Here is an 18992-nt window from a genome sequence, read left to right as displayed (position 1 = left end):
GAAAGAAAGAAACTGGTAGTGTGAGTCTGGTTTACCTTTAGTCCTTGCCATGGCAGGCTGGTTCTATTAAAATACATCAAAACATATCCTAATGATTCCATGTCATCTCGGCGACTAGAAAAGAGAATGTAACTTCATAAACTGGAACTACTGAAGAAAACACACGAAAAAAAGCCAAGTACACAAAAGAAATTTTCCCAAATGAGAAAAAAAGAGCTATTTGGTGTCCTATGCAAAAAAGTACTTAGTGAAGGTAATAAAAAAGTCCATAATAGGTTACCTCTAAACAAATTTTTCTCATAAAATCCAAAATTATAAAAACCAACACAGTGTTACACTTTAATTATTAAAGAACAAAAAGGATTTAGCTAAACAACTCTCTAAATGAGGTTAAAAATGGAACCAAGTACCAGACCACTTTGTGTAGCTCTCAAAAAAAAAAATTTTTTTTTTTTAGGGGTGATGAAATGAATCAACATTTTAAAGCTAATTAAACTCCTATATGAATGTGTGTGTGTGTGTGTGTATACACACACACACACACACGCATACACATGTATTTATATACACACACAAACACATATTTGGGTAGATACACGTATTTAAGGATAGGTAATACTCGGGCATACAGAAAAAGTAAAATTATAGTTTAACCCAGAGTATTAAGATAATTCATGGATAGTTCCTATGCTTGAAATTCTTATAAAGTCCTCTAATCTAGAAGTACATCATTTGTTATTTCTATGCTTTTTTTAACAGCAAAAAAATGATTGGTAAAAGATGAAGGGAACTTGAAAAACTAGAACTCAAGTGAAGAAACAGGAAGAGCAGAGATTATGACACTTTTTATTTTAAACTAGATCATATTAATTTATGTATTTCACTGGAAGAGTAGAACCCCTTTTTGGTTTATTAGGACTCTCATGACATTTTCCTTGTAAAAATAAACAATACATTCTTCCCAAAACTTAACTTGCATCACTAAAATACAAAACCTCAAGCTCAGCATTAAAAAAATTGGTACTATCTTCAGCAGCAAAAGAAACATTAAAATTGCGTATACGTTTCTAATTTTCCATCATGCAATATTTTCTCCCCAAGAGACAGACTTCAACAAAGAAAACAAAAGATCTCATTTAACTGGCTTCTCTGCACTGTAAAGCAGCAGGTAAAATGATTAATAAGCATCCTTCAAACCCTCAGCCAAGAGACATCCTTAAACACTGTAAAAAACTAAAATATTTTTAAAACCCATTAATGGCTTCTTCTACGGACTTCTTAAGCACATTCAATTTTCAAACTTACCTCTGCTCAATACCAAGATGTGCATTGATGCTAGCATATCGGGCAGTGCCAGTGAGGTTTTTATCTTCTCTATATGGTATGTGTTGCCTTGTCCTGTTGTCTCTGTACTTTTTGGCCAAACCAAAATCAATAAGGAATAACTTTAAAAGAGAAATAAAGAGACATTAGGTTTCCAACCTTGTTCAATTATACTTCTTCTTACTCATTAAATGGCACCTATTCTATATATTCAAATATACCAAAATAAAGTATCTTAAATAGAACAGATAATGAACAGACTTAACACCCCAATAAGCTTTCACTAGTCCTCGCCAATAAATCAAGTTAAAAAAAAACAGTTAAATTTAGTAGTTTATCCTTGTCATTTGCACAGGCCCAGTTCATTATTATACACTTAGGAGCCTGTTTTTATAAAAATAAGTGGGGAAATGTATATATGCCTAACATCAGAGTTGACAGGTGTGCTGTTTGCCATAATGAAACCTGATATCCTGTTACTATTGGTAAACAAGCATGAGGTTTCAAAATCTAGACATAAGCTATCTGGAACTTCTCCCTCCTACAAAGGCCACTCTTCAGTATGCCAACAGAACGTTTATTATCTAAAATAAGACAACCCTGAAAACCTGATATTGCCAACAAAACCAAGACTTTTTATTAATAAAACAAAAAAAGGTCTTTCCTAAAGAAGCATGCACTACATTCTACTATCCTGCACGGATATTATGCCTGTGATCAGATTGAACTTCTCAAAAATATAACAAGTTGATTTAAAAAATCTAAAAAAGGCGGGCCGGCCCGGTGGCGCACTGCTACAGTGCGCCGCTTGGGAGCGCAGAGGCGCTCCGGCCGAGGGTTCAGATCCCACATATAGACCGGTTCCCGCTCACTGGCTGAGCGAGGTGCGGGCGCGACACCGAGGGTTGCGATCCCGTTGCCGGTCCCGGTCCGGTACAGGCGCGACACTGAGGGTTGCGATCCGTTGCCGGACATGAAAAAAGACAAAAAAAAAAAAAAGGAAAAAAAAAATCTAAAAAAGGCACTTAGCATTTAAATCATGGTGGTTTACAATAAGCAGTTTATAAATGAGCTAACTTAAAACAAAACTAGTATTTTAGAACAAAAAATGTTTAGTGCTATCTCATCTAGATGGTGCCCAGGGAATATGGTACTCATTTATAATGTAGCTGATTTCCCTAAGTAATTCAAGTTTATTCTCCACAACTAAAACTTTTAAAAGAAAAAAACCCACTATTTTTGAAAAGAAATCCAAAATATGCTTACCTACCTTCTAAAGCAAAAATAAATAACCTTAACTTAAGATTTTGACCTTTATCATAAAATCATTTATTATACTATGCTATAATAAAGTTATGTCTACAAAGATTATCTAGCCAGGCAGGTTTATGTGCCCTTACACTACACAGCTCTAGACTATTGTTCTTTTCTAGTTATGCCTAAATTTTGTAGTTCTTCTTTCCATTAGGCTATTGAGAGTCCCTTCTGCAACAGTTTATAATCTATGATGTTCTGGGAAATCTGATAACCTAACCTGTTAGGGTCTATGTCAAAAAAAGAATAAAATAAGTTGTTGATTTAGGTTAAAAAGATCTGACCAAGTGCCTCTCTTAGGAGCATGAGTAACACCTATCTGAGCCAGGTACTGTAACCTATTCTCAGTTATACTTTGGACGATAAAGAAATTGACATTTGAGCTTCTAATACCATGTAAACAATAAGATACTTATTTTCACTTAGTCTACTATAAAAGAATGAAGATTAAATTATTAGTAAAATGTAATTAGATAATGAAAGCTCTTTAAGTAGTAAGACTAAGCTCCCTTCCTAAGCAATCAAGTTATTATAGGAATATGGGAAAGTCAGTGTTATAAAACACTAAGAGAAATAAAGCTCACACTGTATGTTTCTCTTGACATGAAAACCGGTTCAGTATACAAATGTTAAAAATGAGTGAAATATATGTCGTGTCTGTTAAGCAAAACAAAAATTATGATTAAGTTCTGCAGATTCTTATTTAACAGAAAACATGGAAAAAAATAAACACAAAAGGGCATTTGGCTTCAAGGTATTTTTAAAATATACTTAAGAAACGTAGATTTTGAACGAACAGTAATTAGTACATAGAATTTCCTTTAGGGGATATTTTCTGGGATTGCTTCCTTAGTACTTCAAAATGGAGGGAAAAGGGGAATAGCTCTGACATGATTATGTCTGATAGTTTCATTCATGTCTAAATCTACATTCATAGTTCCTCGTGTGACTCAGTAACCAGACACTTTCTCGCAACCAAAAGAATGCTTTACAGAAATTCAGTGTTCACTAGAGTTCTTTCCTTCCACAATGCTAAAGGAGGAAACATTATTTATTAAGAAGACTAAAAATATATGAACACTATCTTCTTAAACACTTCAATCTTTAATATCAAAACTAAAAAGCAAATCAATTTAAAATTTCCTCTTATAAAAACTGAAAATAAGTCAGGAAAAGAAATGTCACAACTGAACAAAGCTATCTTATTTTCAGCGCACAACTGAAAAGAAACTACTTGAAATAAAAGTAAAAAATTTCTTTGTAGCTCTTTACCTTTGGGTACCTATCAAGCTTCGTTAGTAGCTCTCTGTATGCTCTGAACTTAAAAATTAATATAGACATATAATGGAACGGTTTACATGAAACCACATGATACTAAGGATACAACCAAACAGCTATAAATATGTAAAGGCAGAACAAAATGAGAAAAAGTCAATATCAAATAAGCATAAGATAATGTATATTTTATAGGCTTGTATATGCAAAGACACAGGCAAATTTCTTTGGTTAGTCAAGCTGCTTTATCTGTGGATTTTTACTAATTACATGTAAGTAAAATTTGTGCCTATTTTAAAGAATGCAGCCTATTCTTCAAAGGAATTCTTTGACATGGAAATAAGTTAATGTTTGATGAATTGGGGTTAATTACATTCAATAGAGGTACATTTTCTTCAGAAACACTTGTTAATTTTAGTTTTTAGTACTTGCAGCAATTTTTCTCCTAAACAGGGCTCAAATTCCCCTGCCGTTCCAAAAAATTCACAAGGTCACTTTACCTCACAATTTAGCTAACCTATACAATACAGAATATAAACAATTTAATACAACTTCATATGTAAATCATTAAATGATTATGCTACAAAACACAAGTAAAATGTGTAAATGAATGGGTAAGTAAAACTGAGGCACCAGAGTTTTAAAAAACTATATTCTTATAATGTGCCTAATTACCCACCATCCACTCACTCTCCCCAACCAAGATCTAGTCACAATAGTCGGTACTCTGCCTGAATAAAAATAACTTTGAATTTCTGAAACATTTGTAACAGCAAGAGGTAGTCCCTGGAATAAGAGTGGGCAATATGGAAAAGGATTAAACAATTACCCAAATGATACATGTGGATAATTAAGGTATAGGCTGAACATACCTAACCTAAAAATTTGAAATCCAAAATGCTCCAAAATTATGAAACTTTTTGAGTACTGACAAGATTCTTAGGGGAAATGCTCATTGTAGCATTTTGGATTTCTGGATAAGGGATGTTCAACCATTAAGTATCTCCAAGTATTCCAAAATCTGAAATCCAAAACACTTCTGGTCCCAAACATTTCAGATAAGGGATACTCAACTTGTACTACAAAGTATTTTGGGGGTTTTTTTTGGATTACTCATGCTAATACCTCCTTTTCAGTGTATATACTAAATTGAATGATTAAGATTCATTTGTTCAGGAGCATGAAAATTTACATACCTAAAAAATTTTTAATTTTGTGGTTAAAAATGTCTATTTTCCTTTGTGTTAAAATTCATACAGTAAAAAAAAACCTAACCTCTACAAAGTAAAAGAAAATGAGAAAGGCTCTGCATACATTTTCTTTAAATATTTAGAAAATTACTGGGGTGTTTATCTAGCCTGCCAAAAACTAAATCATGAGGTTATGCATTCATTTAATTTATCTTATGTACTATTTATAGTGCTCTACCATACAGTTTGATAAGTGCTTAAATTATATTATTGTTATATTAAGAATGCAATGTTTTCTAGTTCCAGAGCATATAATGCTCTTTAAGAATCTATTTGGTGGAAGTTGAGAATTCAGACTGAGGTAAATCCATTCTAGAAAACTAGATCTAAAATCTGATCTACATTTACCTCAAGTTCATTAAGTAAGGGGAAGAGAGGTGAGGCAGCACATATTCACTATACAGCAGCGATGCAACTGAATTTAAATATATTTCTACAACTCCAAATACATTTCTAAAAACTAAACAGTCTATCTCAAGTTTACCACTAGGTATAGAATTTCAATACTAGACCAACATATCATTTCCTCATATGGATGTCAGAGATGTAAACGTAATATCCTATTTTCATTTTGGTTTTATCTAAACTTTACAAGTTTTAAGCAAAGCCACAAAGAAACATCTTAGTAATGTATGTTTGCCAAGTATGTCTGAATAATGCCAACGTAAGAGGTGCTTGAGCAAGATCTACATTCTCCAGAATTAAAACAAAACAAAAATAATCAAAATAAAACAATAAAAAAGAAAAGCACATGAATTTGGGATTGAGGTTGGAATAGGAGACAGTTTCAGACCTGGTTTAATCCTGAGAAAGATGGGTCCTGAGAAGTACTAACAGTCATGCTTCTTTTCCTCTTCCCCACTGGAGATTCTAAACACTAAACAGACAATAGAGGGTGGCAGTGCATCAAACAGTATTGCTTACATTGCAACAATGGCCGGCGCAGACAGGCAACACCGAGGCATTAGAGAAAGAACAGGGTAGCCAAATGCCATCCTTCTTCCACCAAGCACTGTAGCTTCTCAGTTTTCCAAATAAGAATCACATGCTTAAGAACATTTGAATTCTGGAATACTCAGGTTTTTAATGCCACTATATTGTGTCACTGCCTGAAACAGGGATAGCAATGGTGACATTTGGCTCTTTAATTTTTTTAATCAAAAATGGGGAATTTAGATCTGCAATCTTTGGTACCACAATCTGCCCTTCCCCCAAAAAAAGATTGTATATGGGAAAAAAATCTTCAGTAAGGAAGAGGTAGAAGGCATTTAGTCACCTTAAATTTTATTTTCATAAGCATGCAGGGCTGATTACAGGAAGAGATGAACAAAATCACTAAGGTTGGAGTAGCCACTCCTAAAATATCAAATTCAGACAATTTTCCAAATAAGAAATTTAACTTTAAAATTCGACCTCAAAAGCCCCCCAAAACCTTTCTCCCCCATCAATAGAAAACTACTGAAACAAGCTGACCAAAGAACCCAGTCTTACATAACTGGCATTTTTCAAACTATAATACAGAAAACACTAAAAACCAATTACATAAACAAAACACTAATCTAAAATGTTCAACAGCAACACCTAGAATCTAAATCTTAGTTGAGTAAAACACTTCCCTCTACCCCAGGATTTCTCCCAAACTGTGTAATAGCAAGCAGTTTCACAAAATTCTTTTTAATATCTGTTAGGGAGGACACAGATCCTAAAAAGATTTTCACCACCGGGCAACCTGGACATCCTAACACAATTGTGTGATTAACAAGCTATTCTTAAGGACGGGGGAAAAAAGTGCAAAATTATATTATCTAGGCCATTATTTAAATTTAAGGCAAAACCATGTACTGCAATGTCACCATGCAGAACAGGGATCACATGGGGATAACGGGTCTTTAGGGGGTAAGAAAATGGGAAGGAGAAGGCTAGGAAATGGCCACAAAAAGATCAGAGCGAGTCAAACTGACAAAATTGTCCCAAAAAATTAAGATCAGTAATTATTTTCCAAACAAATTACCAGGCTTTGTAATAACAAGAACCTGGATGCTTCAAAGGGAGAAGCTACATAATATATTTTTTAAAAAATACAATTTGGGAATGACAAGATAAGTTATACGTAGATTTAAACGCCTTTCATTATTTAAAACTCAATGAAAAAAATTTTCATTTCCTAAAATTGGGTCAGACCAACATTAATATCTCACACATTAACAGATAACACCAGTTCTAATGGTAATGGCTCCAAGTTGGCATTCATACAGGCAAACAAAGGTAAACATTTATAGCTAGACCTAAAAACACCAAACATTCCCTAATAGTTTAACAAATGGGAATCTTCCTTCCAAAAACAAAACAAACAAAAAAAAACACAAAAAAGCCCCCAAGTTGCCCTGAAGTTTAGAATTTCTATCAGATCATCAGATCATAACATGCTTAGTGCATTGCCAATGCTGCCTGTCTGCCCGAGCTCAACATTGAATTGATAAAGAAAGCAATTCACTCAATAAAGCTAATCACTGCAGAAAAAATTTCAACACAATTAGTTTTTAACTGCAATCATGCGTCACTAACTAAAACCCAATCACCCCATAAGTTGAACCATCTCAGAGACCCCAATAAACACTAGTTTTGTTGTACAAATGTTCATTTCACTTGTCTATATTTTCCTTTTAAAGGGGAGAGGGGAGGGGGGAGAACTCACCCAACTTGGCACCTAAGTAAGAAACTGTCAACCACTTTTGAAGTAGGCCCCAAAGTTATCCTTTTAAATACACAAATCCAAGGACTGAAGAAGAATTCTCATTATCAACCATGCTCAGTCAGCAAATGTTAACACCATGGTGACAGATGGGTCAGTGGTTCCCACGCTGGCACAAGCACAAAAACCCACACTTCAGAGCCAAAGGTTAAAATCTGATTTTTAGCATTCAGGAGGAAAAGTATATGGGGTTTTTTTCACTACTCGAGTGAACTGAAAAATAAATTCAACTGTTCACCAGTTAAATAACAGACAATTACAGTTTATTATAAAGCCCTTGGAATTTTATATTTCCATATAGATAACTAACCTTGGTTGGGTAAGTTGGAGGGAATTTATTTCAAGTTACCACGTTAATAGAGTTAGCTGATTATCCTTCTAGCACAATCTTTTAAAGCAATTATCAACAGCAAATTCAATTTACTATGGCTTTTTAAGATTGGAAGTTTACCAAAGCAATTCTTGTCGATATTTTACTCTTTGTTCTTTCATGCAAAGAGCATTTGACTAACCTTATTACAGTGACGCCCAATACCCATTAGGAAGTTATCTGGTTTAATGTCTCTGTGTATAAAATTCTTTGTATGCACATATTCAATTCTACTGATCATCTGGAAAAAAGGAAAGGAAGGAGAGAGAATTAAGTGACAAAAGAAAGCAACACATTATTTCTCAAGTATTTCAAAATCTCAATTATTTACTTAGAGTTTACAAAGACAGCGTAAGAAAAAATTAAGTGGAAAGTACAACTAAGCTCTCTATTTATTTCTAGATTGATGGATATATAAGCATAAATGTGCAGTGTTCTCTGGCTTGTCCTTCCAATATTACCGGTTGAAAATATGACAGGGTCTAACCTGATAGGAAAACTTGGTGTTTGTGAATTACAAAAGTAATACATTTAGAATTCTTTCAGTTATTACAATAAATGAAATAAAGTAAAAGCTTTCTACCCTCAATCCAGTGCCCCCTAAGGTAACCTGTGTTAAAACAGCTTGGTACTACCCAGATCTACTTCCATACTATTCTTATAAACATATATGAATACATACACATATAAACTCAGACACAGACACACACACAGACACAGACACACACACCCACACCCACATACACACGCACACCAACACCCCCCCCAACCCCCACAGGAATGGGAGATGACAACCATTGGGTAGATACAGTTATAAGTAGTTGTTATTGTTTCAAACTGAGATAGAAGCATTCTATTCATTTTATTCTCATCTGTTTGTTCTAACTAAACATTCCTGGGAATTGGTATCTATAACACAAGCATATATCTTTTATGTAAATGGGGACATAGATATGCTGAAGGTTACTTTCTTGCATGTTTTTTGGACTCTCCCATGTTTTTCTCCATACATAAGATTTTATATAACCCTATTCAAAAGCTGAATATTAAACATTTCATTCTAACAAGCTTTTCTTAATTTCTTGGAATTATGCCAAGTGAAACGGTATAGCTCTAAATTTCTTTCTAATGACTACAAATATTCCATGGTATAAATAGGTTTCCCGTAATGATTCTCCAATTCACAGTACTCTCATTGTTTCCAATTTCTTCCCACTATAAACAATAACACGATTAATTTACATATATCCTTATCTACCGGTACTTTTATTTCTACGGGCTATAAATCCCATACAATTATGAGGAGTTGGGGGGTTAAAGAGTATGTATATTTTTCATTTTGACAAATAACATCAGACTGCCTTTCAAACTAGGCTATAACAATTAATATTCCACCAGTAGTATGAGAGTATTCTTTCTCTGACTAGCAAAGTTATTTCAGTTCTTTCTAAAGTTTGTCAATCTGACAGGTAAAAGAGTATCCCCTTACTTTTACTTCCCTACCACTTAGTTTGGGCATCTGATCATTTTAACTGGTGATTTGGAGTTACATTCTAAGAAACATCAAATTCCTTGCCTATTATTCTTTTGGCTTGCCCTTTTCTTATTAATTTTTGGGAGTTGTCTGCATATAGACAACTCATATCTGTTGTTATGCACATAGATTTAATTTTTTTTTAATTTGTCTTCTGTTTGCAGCATCTCCTGTATACAAAAAAAAGTTTTTAATTTTTATATTATTAATTATGTCTGTCTTTTCTGCAAGATATTTACTAAGAAGTTGTATTTTTTTTTGTGACCGGTAAGGGGATAGCAACCCTTGGCTTGGTGTCGCCCACACCGTGCTCAGCCAGTGAGCACCCTGGCCATCCCTATATAGGATCCAAATCCGCGGCAGGAGCACCGCTGCACTCCCAGCGCCGCACTCTCCCGAGTGAGCCACGGGGTCGGCCCAGAAGTTGTATTTTTTAACGTATTCCATATCCAAAAACTGCCAACATTATCTTTCTACCCATATGTTCTTGCTCTTCTCAGTAGTATGTATCATGATTCTATTTTCATTCGTCCCCATTTTCCCTAGAGCTTTTATTACCATGGATTTACAGATTCTAAATTTCTACCTTAACAAATGTCTTTTGAAAACAAACTGGTAATCCCTGACTTAAACTACTTATACCCTTATACAATGTACAAATATCACCTCCTTTACCTGCAGCAGCAATTTACCCTTTAAAGGAAGTAAAAATATTTAGGTCACTTAATGTACATACTTGTGCTAGCTAAGTAATACCCACTATTAAACTGTGACTATTACTGGGGAAAAGTCAAATGAAGGACAATTAACAGCACATATTACTTGAAGTGTTATCTATCATCTACAGAGCAAGATTTAGCTTTAAATGAAACCTTTCTTGCAACACCCTTCCCCGGAATTACATTCTTTCTCATATGTTACCAGTGTACCCAACACAGACTTCTAGCAAAGAACTTTGAACGTATTATTTTTCCATCTTTCTCTCCTAGTCTCTAAGTTCCTAGAGGGAATGGACAAGTTCTTAGTCTTCTTTGCACCCCGCAGTAGTTAAGTACGGTGGTAGGCTTTCAACATATATTCACTGTATGAATGCTTATCAGCCTGCAAAATATAAGCTAAAACTCTTTCATTAGGATTCATTTACATGTTAGTTAAAACGTATTAAAAGGTTTTCAATGAGTAAGTGTATAATGTGCCCCAAATCGAACACCATAATTTGCTAATATTTGCTTGAGCCACCCAGTAGTTTTTATGTTAAGAAGCTTGGGGAATATCAGGTGCTAATTACAGAAAATGAGCACTATTTTCTAATCCTTTGAATTTATAGACTTTCTAAAATTCTACCTCAAATGCCAGTTCTATTTACCACTTCATTTTCCTTTATGACATCCAATCTATATTTAAGAAATGTCATTCTTTTTCACAGCATTTTTATGAGCACACTGATTTTAAACTAAGGTATTTCCAATATTTTCCTGCCCTTGAAGGTAACCAATCTTGAACAAAACTAAAAATTGTAAATCCCTTGATATATCTTACTGTATTATTTTTTCCTTCAAGGTTGTTCCTGACCCTATCTCCCCCAACCTTAATTTTTAAAAAAAATTCTTACTCATTTTCTTAAGATCAAAATATCTAAAATTTGGCCTTAAAGCCATTTAATCTAACCTCCAGCCAATGCATAAATCTAATTCATGATATCTCCAAAATCTTCCAGGTCTTACTTAAAATACTACCAATGGCTGAGAATCCACTACTTCAAGAAGCATCTAGTTGGTCAAAAATTCTTCCTTAAATTACTTCAGTGTCTTATTTTCCTCAAAAATACAGTTTTTATAAGTCCCACACATAATACACAATATTCAATTTGCTTAATTTATCCAAAATTTCTACACACATGTAGATATACACACTCTGCAATCTTTCTTCAAAAAAAGTCTTACAAGAAAATCTATATTCAACACTAAAACTCAGTCTGAAGGAGTAGCTTGAAAACTACTAGTCTACAGGTGAGTAATAAACCAATATAATTCTAGTTTTTGTCCTACATCCATAGGAAAACATCTACAAGTCACATTAGAGTAGTACACTTAAATGAGTACATCCTACTATTAAATCTTTTTTTGCTTATCCTAAGGTTAAAGAGTGACACACAGGATTATAATACGCTGGTTTATGAACAATTAAATTACAGTCAATAGTAGTATACCCAGTTTTTACTCTCATCAAAATTTTACATACCTGGTCAGCTAACATAAGTACAGTTTTCATTGTGAACCTTCTTGAACAGAAATTGAAAAGGTCTTCAAGGCTGGGTCCCAGAAGATCCATGACTAGCACATTATAGTCTTTTTCTTGACCATACCACCTAATAAAACAAAAGGAGAAAAGGCAAAGGAAGGACATTATGAAAAGCTGATTATCACTTAAAATCACTGAATTTTTCAAATTCTTACACCCTAGGAATAAAATAGTTTTCCTTCATTCAGTATAAATCAGAGTAATAAGATCTTTTTTCTGTCAAGTGACCCTATTCTCCTATAAAGATAGGACATGCATGGCAGCCTTAACACTCCTCTTACCAGGGCAGGTGAATTCTGTATCATCTACCACTAATTCCTGTGACATTGGGCAAGTTCCTTATTCTCACTGGACTTCCTAACTGGAAATAAAGGAGACTATATCAGTCATTCCAAAACATTTCAGAAACAAAGATTCCTTTTACAATAACTCCTGTTCTACTTTCCACCAAACTGCATTTAATCAGTTACTTGTCCTTCTTTAAAAAGGAGTCACATTTTTGCTTAGTTTCAGATTACAGATCGTAACTGGTATTAACAGGAGGAGATGATGACATTTATTTGCTTTTGGCCAGAATCATGTTTTAATCATCCCCTTCTGTGCTATTGTGTTATTATACAATTTGTCCCCAATAACTCAAGGAGTACCAACTGCTCATTTCATTTTCCCCAAGGACTGGGAATCACTGCAATAAATGATTTCAAATTTTAATGCTTGTGATTCCAGTAAGGGTATTTTCTTAAAGATAAGTGCTACCATTTTTATTTCAAACTTAGGTAGATTACAAATTCTGCTTGGAAAGTAAATTGGACTGGGACTGGCTGGTTAGCTCAGTCAGTTAGAGCATGGTGCTGATAACACCAACGTCCAGGGTTCGATCCCTGTACCAGCCAGCCACACCCCCCCCCAAAAAAAAAGAAAAGAAAAGAAAGTTGACCAATATTTAAAATGTGCAAAAAAAAAAAAAAAGTGCAAGTAATTTTAAGGCTTAAATTAGAGTAATTTCTTTGTTAAGCTCAATAAAAACTGATATCAAGATTTACCATATTTCGAAAGTTTTTAATATGTTTTAAAATATTCAAAAGGGGAGAAGAGACTTTTCAAAAAAAACCAAAATCTACATCAAAAGCCTAACAATTATATCAGTCTAATGGGAAAATGTTTAGTGCTGTTAGTGCTATTTCTTTCTTTAAATTTTGCTAATATGCTGTTTTGCTGATATATGCCAAAGATTCAAAGAAAAATAAGATTAAAACTAGAGGGTGAAGATTTAATATTTTGACAATTATATTTTTCTAGAAATTCAAAGTTAACTACATAGGTGTGCTATTCTGGTGCCTCTTTGTTAAGAAAGTAGTCTATTCTAACGAGTGGTCCTGGACATTCGCTAACATTATCTCTCAGTGGCATCTACCAAAACTGCAGGAATTTCAGGCATGGTAACTGAGAATGGAAACAAAATAAATAAGCCTCAAATCAGCTTTAATTTCAGACCTGTTCAGCTAGGTCCCATATTCAGATCAATAAATACGTTCCCTAGAATCTTATGTTGAAAGTAAAAGATCCAAAGGGGGCTAAGCTTAGTTCAAGTTCCTTCCTATGACTTGTTTCAACCATTCTTGAGAACTACTTCCCAAACATGAGACATGGATAACTGCCAGTAAGCACACAAAACAGATTCCACTTTCACATCCTCTTTGCAGAAAAAGGTAACCTGAAGTGGGAAGAGTGTCTGCTTAACCTTCTAAAGGTCTTGCCCACTAGCCTAAGAAAATATAATGTGCCAATATGATAGTAACAGAGTCAGTCTGTCCTTATTATACCTTAAGCCATGTAACAAAGCTGCTGCTATCTTCCCCTGTCTACTCTTTATTCTCCACATGGGAATTCAACACCTTTTACATTCATTCAAATATTTACTTGAAAGAAGCTCACAATGTTGTTTTTTTTTTTTTTTGGGGGGGGGGGGGCTGACAGTGGAGAGGGAGTAGGGAAATAGGGATGCATAATACATAACAAAAAACAACATTAAAAGGTAAATACATAAATAAAAAAATAAAGTGAATAAGTTGTATTCTCCTTTCCCTTTTCTTCTTCATTTTATTTTGTTGTTTCCTTTTTTTCCTCTTAACTGCAGAAGCAAATGTGTGTTAGATAGTTGTCAGGAAGTTGCCATTATAAATGTTCAATACTATTAAGAATTATAGCAGATTTTTAATACAAATCTAATTTATCTAGGTTTTTAAGAAAATGAGAACATTAAATTCAGAAAGAGCTAAGGAAGTGTGGGAAAGGCACAAAAAGCCAAATAGGCAAAAGGGACAGCAAAAACCAACTCTCATAAGACCATGTCTCATCTCTACATAGGCAGATTTCCACAGATGGCTAACAGACATAAAACTACAATAAACAAACAAATTTTGCAACTACCTATCTAAGTCCAAGTATAAACCTGAAATGTAAAAGGCAATTATTCATACTTCATATATTCATGCAATTAACATGATTTCATAAAACACTTAAAAAAAATCATCTGCAAAGTAAGCCTAACAGAATACTCCCATAATAATTAGAAACTGGGGAGAATTAGATAAATTCACGTAAAAATTCACACTTAAAAAAAAAATCAAATTATTGGGCATTTTTCTCCTTGCTTAAGGGTGTGAACATAAGACATACTATTCTCGATGTAAAGAAGAAATGTAAATGTTTCAAAGATATTTTTCTCTGCAGAACAATCACGCAGCTCTAAAATAACTAGGTTTTTCTGCTCTATAGAGATTAGTACTATAACTCCTTAAATCTATGAGACAAGTGTTTCTATCTTTCATACTTCTCTGCTTTCCACCTCAACTAACTTATCCAGACATTATTACATAAGGATTAGGAACTAGGAATGGTCTCTTGCTTATTCAAATCATACTTATTCTTAGTTTCTACCTTCACCTTTCTTTCTCAGAAGAGAAATAGAAAACATTTCTATTCTGAGAAATTCTCTACTTTCAATTCCAACCTACTAAAACCCAGATGCCAAAGAAATCTTCCTTATGTAGCCTATCCCACACTGGTGTCCCATTTCACAGAATTCCCACAGCCATTGACTATTGCTTGTATCCATAATCTGACCCCTTGATAATACAATATTCACATACTGTTACTTTGTTGTTGTTTCTGTCTCAATGGTAGGATAAGAGCTTACTGTTTTGTTTTGAATAGTCTTTCCAGAACCTGGGTAATAAATTAACTTGATTCTCTAAGGTCGCTTAAATTTGTAGACAATCTGAAACAAACCAACACAAAACATCATTCCTATTCTCCACTTTCTAGGTACCTTCAAGCTAGAAACTCAGGGCTTACCCTTTAAATATTTTTTATTATGTTAAGTACAAGATATGTTGCTACTAAGTGCATTGTGGTGATGTGATCTGGATATTGTAGGTACTCATTTATCTATGAGATTAAAAAAAAAGAACTCCAGATTGATTTGGACCTTATTCTTCTTAATAGGTTCAAAACATCCAAAGAATCATTTTTTTTTTCCTGTGACCGATAAGGGGATCGTAACCCTTGGCCTGGTGTCACCCGCACCGCGCTCAGCCAGTGAGCGCACTGGCCATCCCTATACAGGATCCGAACCCGCGGCCTCGGCGCTCCCAGTGCCACACCCTCCCAAGTGAGCCACTGGGTTGGCCCAAGAATCAAGTAATTAAATAAATAAAAGTTTTTTTTTAATGTTCAGGGGTCTCATTTTCCATTTGTTTGTTTCAAATCAATACCTTTAGACTTCAGTGTTACCTGAAAGTAGGCTGAAGAATGAGTTCACAATTTATACAACCATCATTACTTACTTAGAACATAAAAAAGGTACCTTAAGGTCTGAAGATACTATGAGAAGGCAATGCCTATCTCTCTGCTCTCATCTCCCCTAAATCCACATCCAAACTAAAACTAGTTGAAAATTTAAGATATACAAAAAAAGCACAAATGTAAGATGATACATGTATAAGTCAATGATGTAGACAGAAAATGCTAACAGAATGCAGACAAAGATCAATAGTAACTAAAACTATATAAAGGGGTACTGTGAAAATGGTCTGCTGCCAGTCAGACTCTAAAGGAAGACAGAAAAAAAATTATATATATATATCACACATACAGACATACACACACACACACAGCTGGGGGGCTGACTGGTACAGGAACCCTTGACTTTTTGTTACCAGCATCATCCTCAAACTAAGTGAACTAAATGGGCAGCCTGGATGAATAATATTTTGATAGGGAAGGTAGAAAAGGGCATTTCTGGCAGGGGCAACAACAAATCATTATGGATCATGAGATCCCACAAAGGGAACAGTCAAGGTGGCAGATAGTTTCAGGCTATATTATACTATAGACTCTTGAATTCAAGGCTAAAGAGCTTTATACTCCTCCTGTTCTGTAAATAACTCAGGGAACTATTAGCAGAGTTTCTGGATGGGACATAATATAATTAAAATCAGTAATTTAGCATTAGCCTTGACATTGGTATGCAACTTGGAAATGGGGGAATAGGGAGGGAGTGACAATGACATGGGGACCAATCACAAAGAGTTATATTATAGCTGGAAATTTCAAACTACGAGTTTTCTTTTCTCTGAGAAACCTCTATAAAAATGGAAATATCTTAGAAGAGAAATGAAATGACTGAAATGAAACATGAAGTATTACTAAGATACCTAGGGACTTCCAAAAATGATAAATCAGTATAATTATTAAAATACGCAATTCAGATTAAAGTACTCAAATATATGTTCATTCCATCACTATGATGAGGACAAAAATAAGAGCAAAAACTATATAATTATTTGTTTAATGTGGGTTCTCTCCTTCATACTATGAGCTTAATAGGCACAGTCATTGTGTTTGTCTTGTTCACACCCTATATTCTCAGTATCCAATGCTTTGTACAAAAGAAATGCTCATTAACATTGGCTGAATGAAAGAATGAAAGCCATATTAGAAGGCTGTAACAGGCTAAGGAGTGCATGATTTGGTAGATGAGGAAAACAAAACAAGGAATGCAAAAACACTTCCTGCACTCAAAGTATAAGGTCATCATGAAGCATCTACTCATCTTTGATTCAAATAAGCCAGATAATTATAAAAGTTTAAAAGTGACAGTTTTAACAAAGGTAAATGTCTTTTCCTATACTATTTATCTTCCTATTTTTAGGTTATTAATGTCAGAGTCTTCAATAAACAACTAAAAAGTATAAATACCCAATCAATGCTATATAATACATCCAATGTTCATAGCGTCTACAAGATTCTCAAGACACTGTCTATCAAACTTATTACAGACTCTTACCTATTTACACTATCATCCAACCTTTATGTTCATTTTTCTGGGGGTAAAAAATGAAGACTTTGGGGCCGGCCCGGTGGCGCACTGGAGAGTGCGCCACTTGGGAGCGCAGCAGCGCTCCCACCAAGGGTTCGGATCCCATGTGGAGACCAGTTCCCGCTCACTGGCTGAGTGCGGTGCGGGCGCAACACTGAGGGTTGTGATCCCGTTGCCAGTCCCCGGTACGGGCGCGACACTGAGGGTTGCGATCCCGTTACCGGTCAGTAAAAAAGACAAAAAGGAAAAAAAAAAAAATGAAGACTTTGGTCTAGCTGAACTCTAAGAACCAGCTCAAACTCCTCCTTTAGGGTGCTATTGCTAACTGTTCCAGCTACCCTGTTCTCTTTTCTCTGAACTCCTTTTAATGTTCCTATACATTAATATCTGCATGTGCCATTCTTAACAGTATTAATTCTGCAATTCATTACACAGAGATAAAGTCTCAAAATTATAGATACCTCTTCTTCCCATAGTTAAACAGTGCCCAAACTATCTGGGTCAGAGAAATTACTTACAGGCAATTCTTATCTTTTCCTATATTCCCTTCCTTCCTACTTCTTATTGTGATCATGCCATGTTGGCTCCTTTTCCTTTTTTATTTGTTTTATTTGTTTTTGTTTTTGATGTGTGCTTGTTCTGGTGCTAACAATTCATTTACAGAATTAAGAAAGGCACTTCCTTCCCCCCCCCAACCTCCTAAATCACCAGGTTTCAAAAGCAAGGCACTTTACCACAGCATAATCTCTCTATTCTCAATTGAAACCCTAGAGTCTCAAAAGTCACCAATCTTCCTGCTATTTCATTCATTTGTTGATCACTTCTGGAAGCTGCAAGCATCTATGAACTTGGGTACTAGACACTGTGACCTTTAGCCTAACAACTATCTGTACTTACTAAACTCCATCTTATTAATTAATGGCATTCATCTTAAAGAAAGAACCAATAATGCAAGACAGGTTCAACTACATTTTGATTCATTACAACTCTTCAGCCCCTTTGAAGAACTACACACCAGACTAAATGTGCATTACTTCCTTCTGGTTTTCTACTAATTCTTCATAATCAAGGTTACTGTGTAATCTTCATTCCCCTTAAATTTATTTGCTCCATTGATTTGTGGCCTTATTTTACTTTGAATGATACCTAGAATTTAATGATCTAAAGTTGAATCCTCCTATCATCAAAAAAATTTAAGACCATCAATCTATTTCCTTCTCTCTTGCAATTTCACATTTAAAATATAATTCAGATTTTAAAGCATCAGTAACATAATTTTTACCCCATATTACTATGGATTAGGTTTTAAGACAATTTCTGAAAAAAACAAAACAAAGCATCATTTTACAACTTACAGAAGAAGTAACTTTGAAATGATTTGGGATACAGAGCATTTTCACCACAGAAAGACATTCAATGCTGCTGGTTTGGCTACTGCAGAGAACTGGAGAGTCAGGTTTAATAGAGAAAGAAAACAGATACTGTAAAGA

At 34.5% G+C, this 18992-nt stretch overlaps 1 protein-coding gene across 5 annotated transcripts in view; it reads right to left on the bottom strand.

The window, feature by feature from the left end:
- The window catches only part of CSNK1A1 (casein kinase 1, alpha 1), a 51637-nt gene that overhangs the window by 18508 nt on the left and 14137 nt on the right, over positions 1-18992 (bottom strand). For 3 of the 5 annotated variants that reach the window (XM_008580912.1, XM_008580914.1, XM_008580913.1), the window contains exons 3-6: positions 12060-12186; positions 8427-8525; positions 1306-1445; positions 36-114 (exon numbers count right to left, since the gene is read on the bottom strand). In XM_008580912.1, the coding sequence (XP_008579134.1) occupies positions 36-114; positions 1306-1445; positions 8427-8525; positions 12060-12186 (445 nt within the window). Of the gene's footprint in view, positions 1-35; positions 115-1305; positions 1446-5955; positions 6040-8426; positions 8526-12059; positions 12187-18992 lie in introns of all 5 variants that reach the window. The other 2 variants (XM_008580910.1, XM_008580911.1) reach the window with 1 other exon arrangement.

Source organism: Galeopterus variegatus, unplaced genomic scaffold, assembly GCF_000696425.1.
Source record: "Galeopterus variegatus unplaced genomic scaffold, G_variegatus-3.0.2 Scaffold2203, whole genome shotgun sequence".
Taxonomy (NCBI): Eukaryota; Metazoa; Chordata; class Mammalia; order Dermoptera; family Cynocephalidae; genus Galeopterus; species Galeopterus variegatus.
The sequence above is the reverse complement of the archived record's forward strand: the minus strand, read 5'-3'. Positions and strand labels throughout refer to the sequence as shown.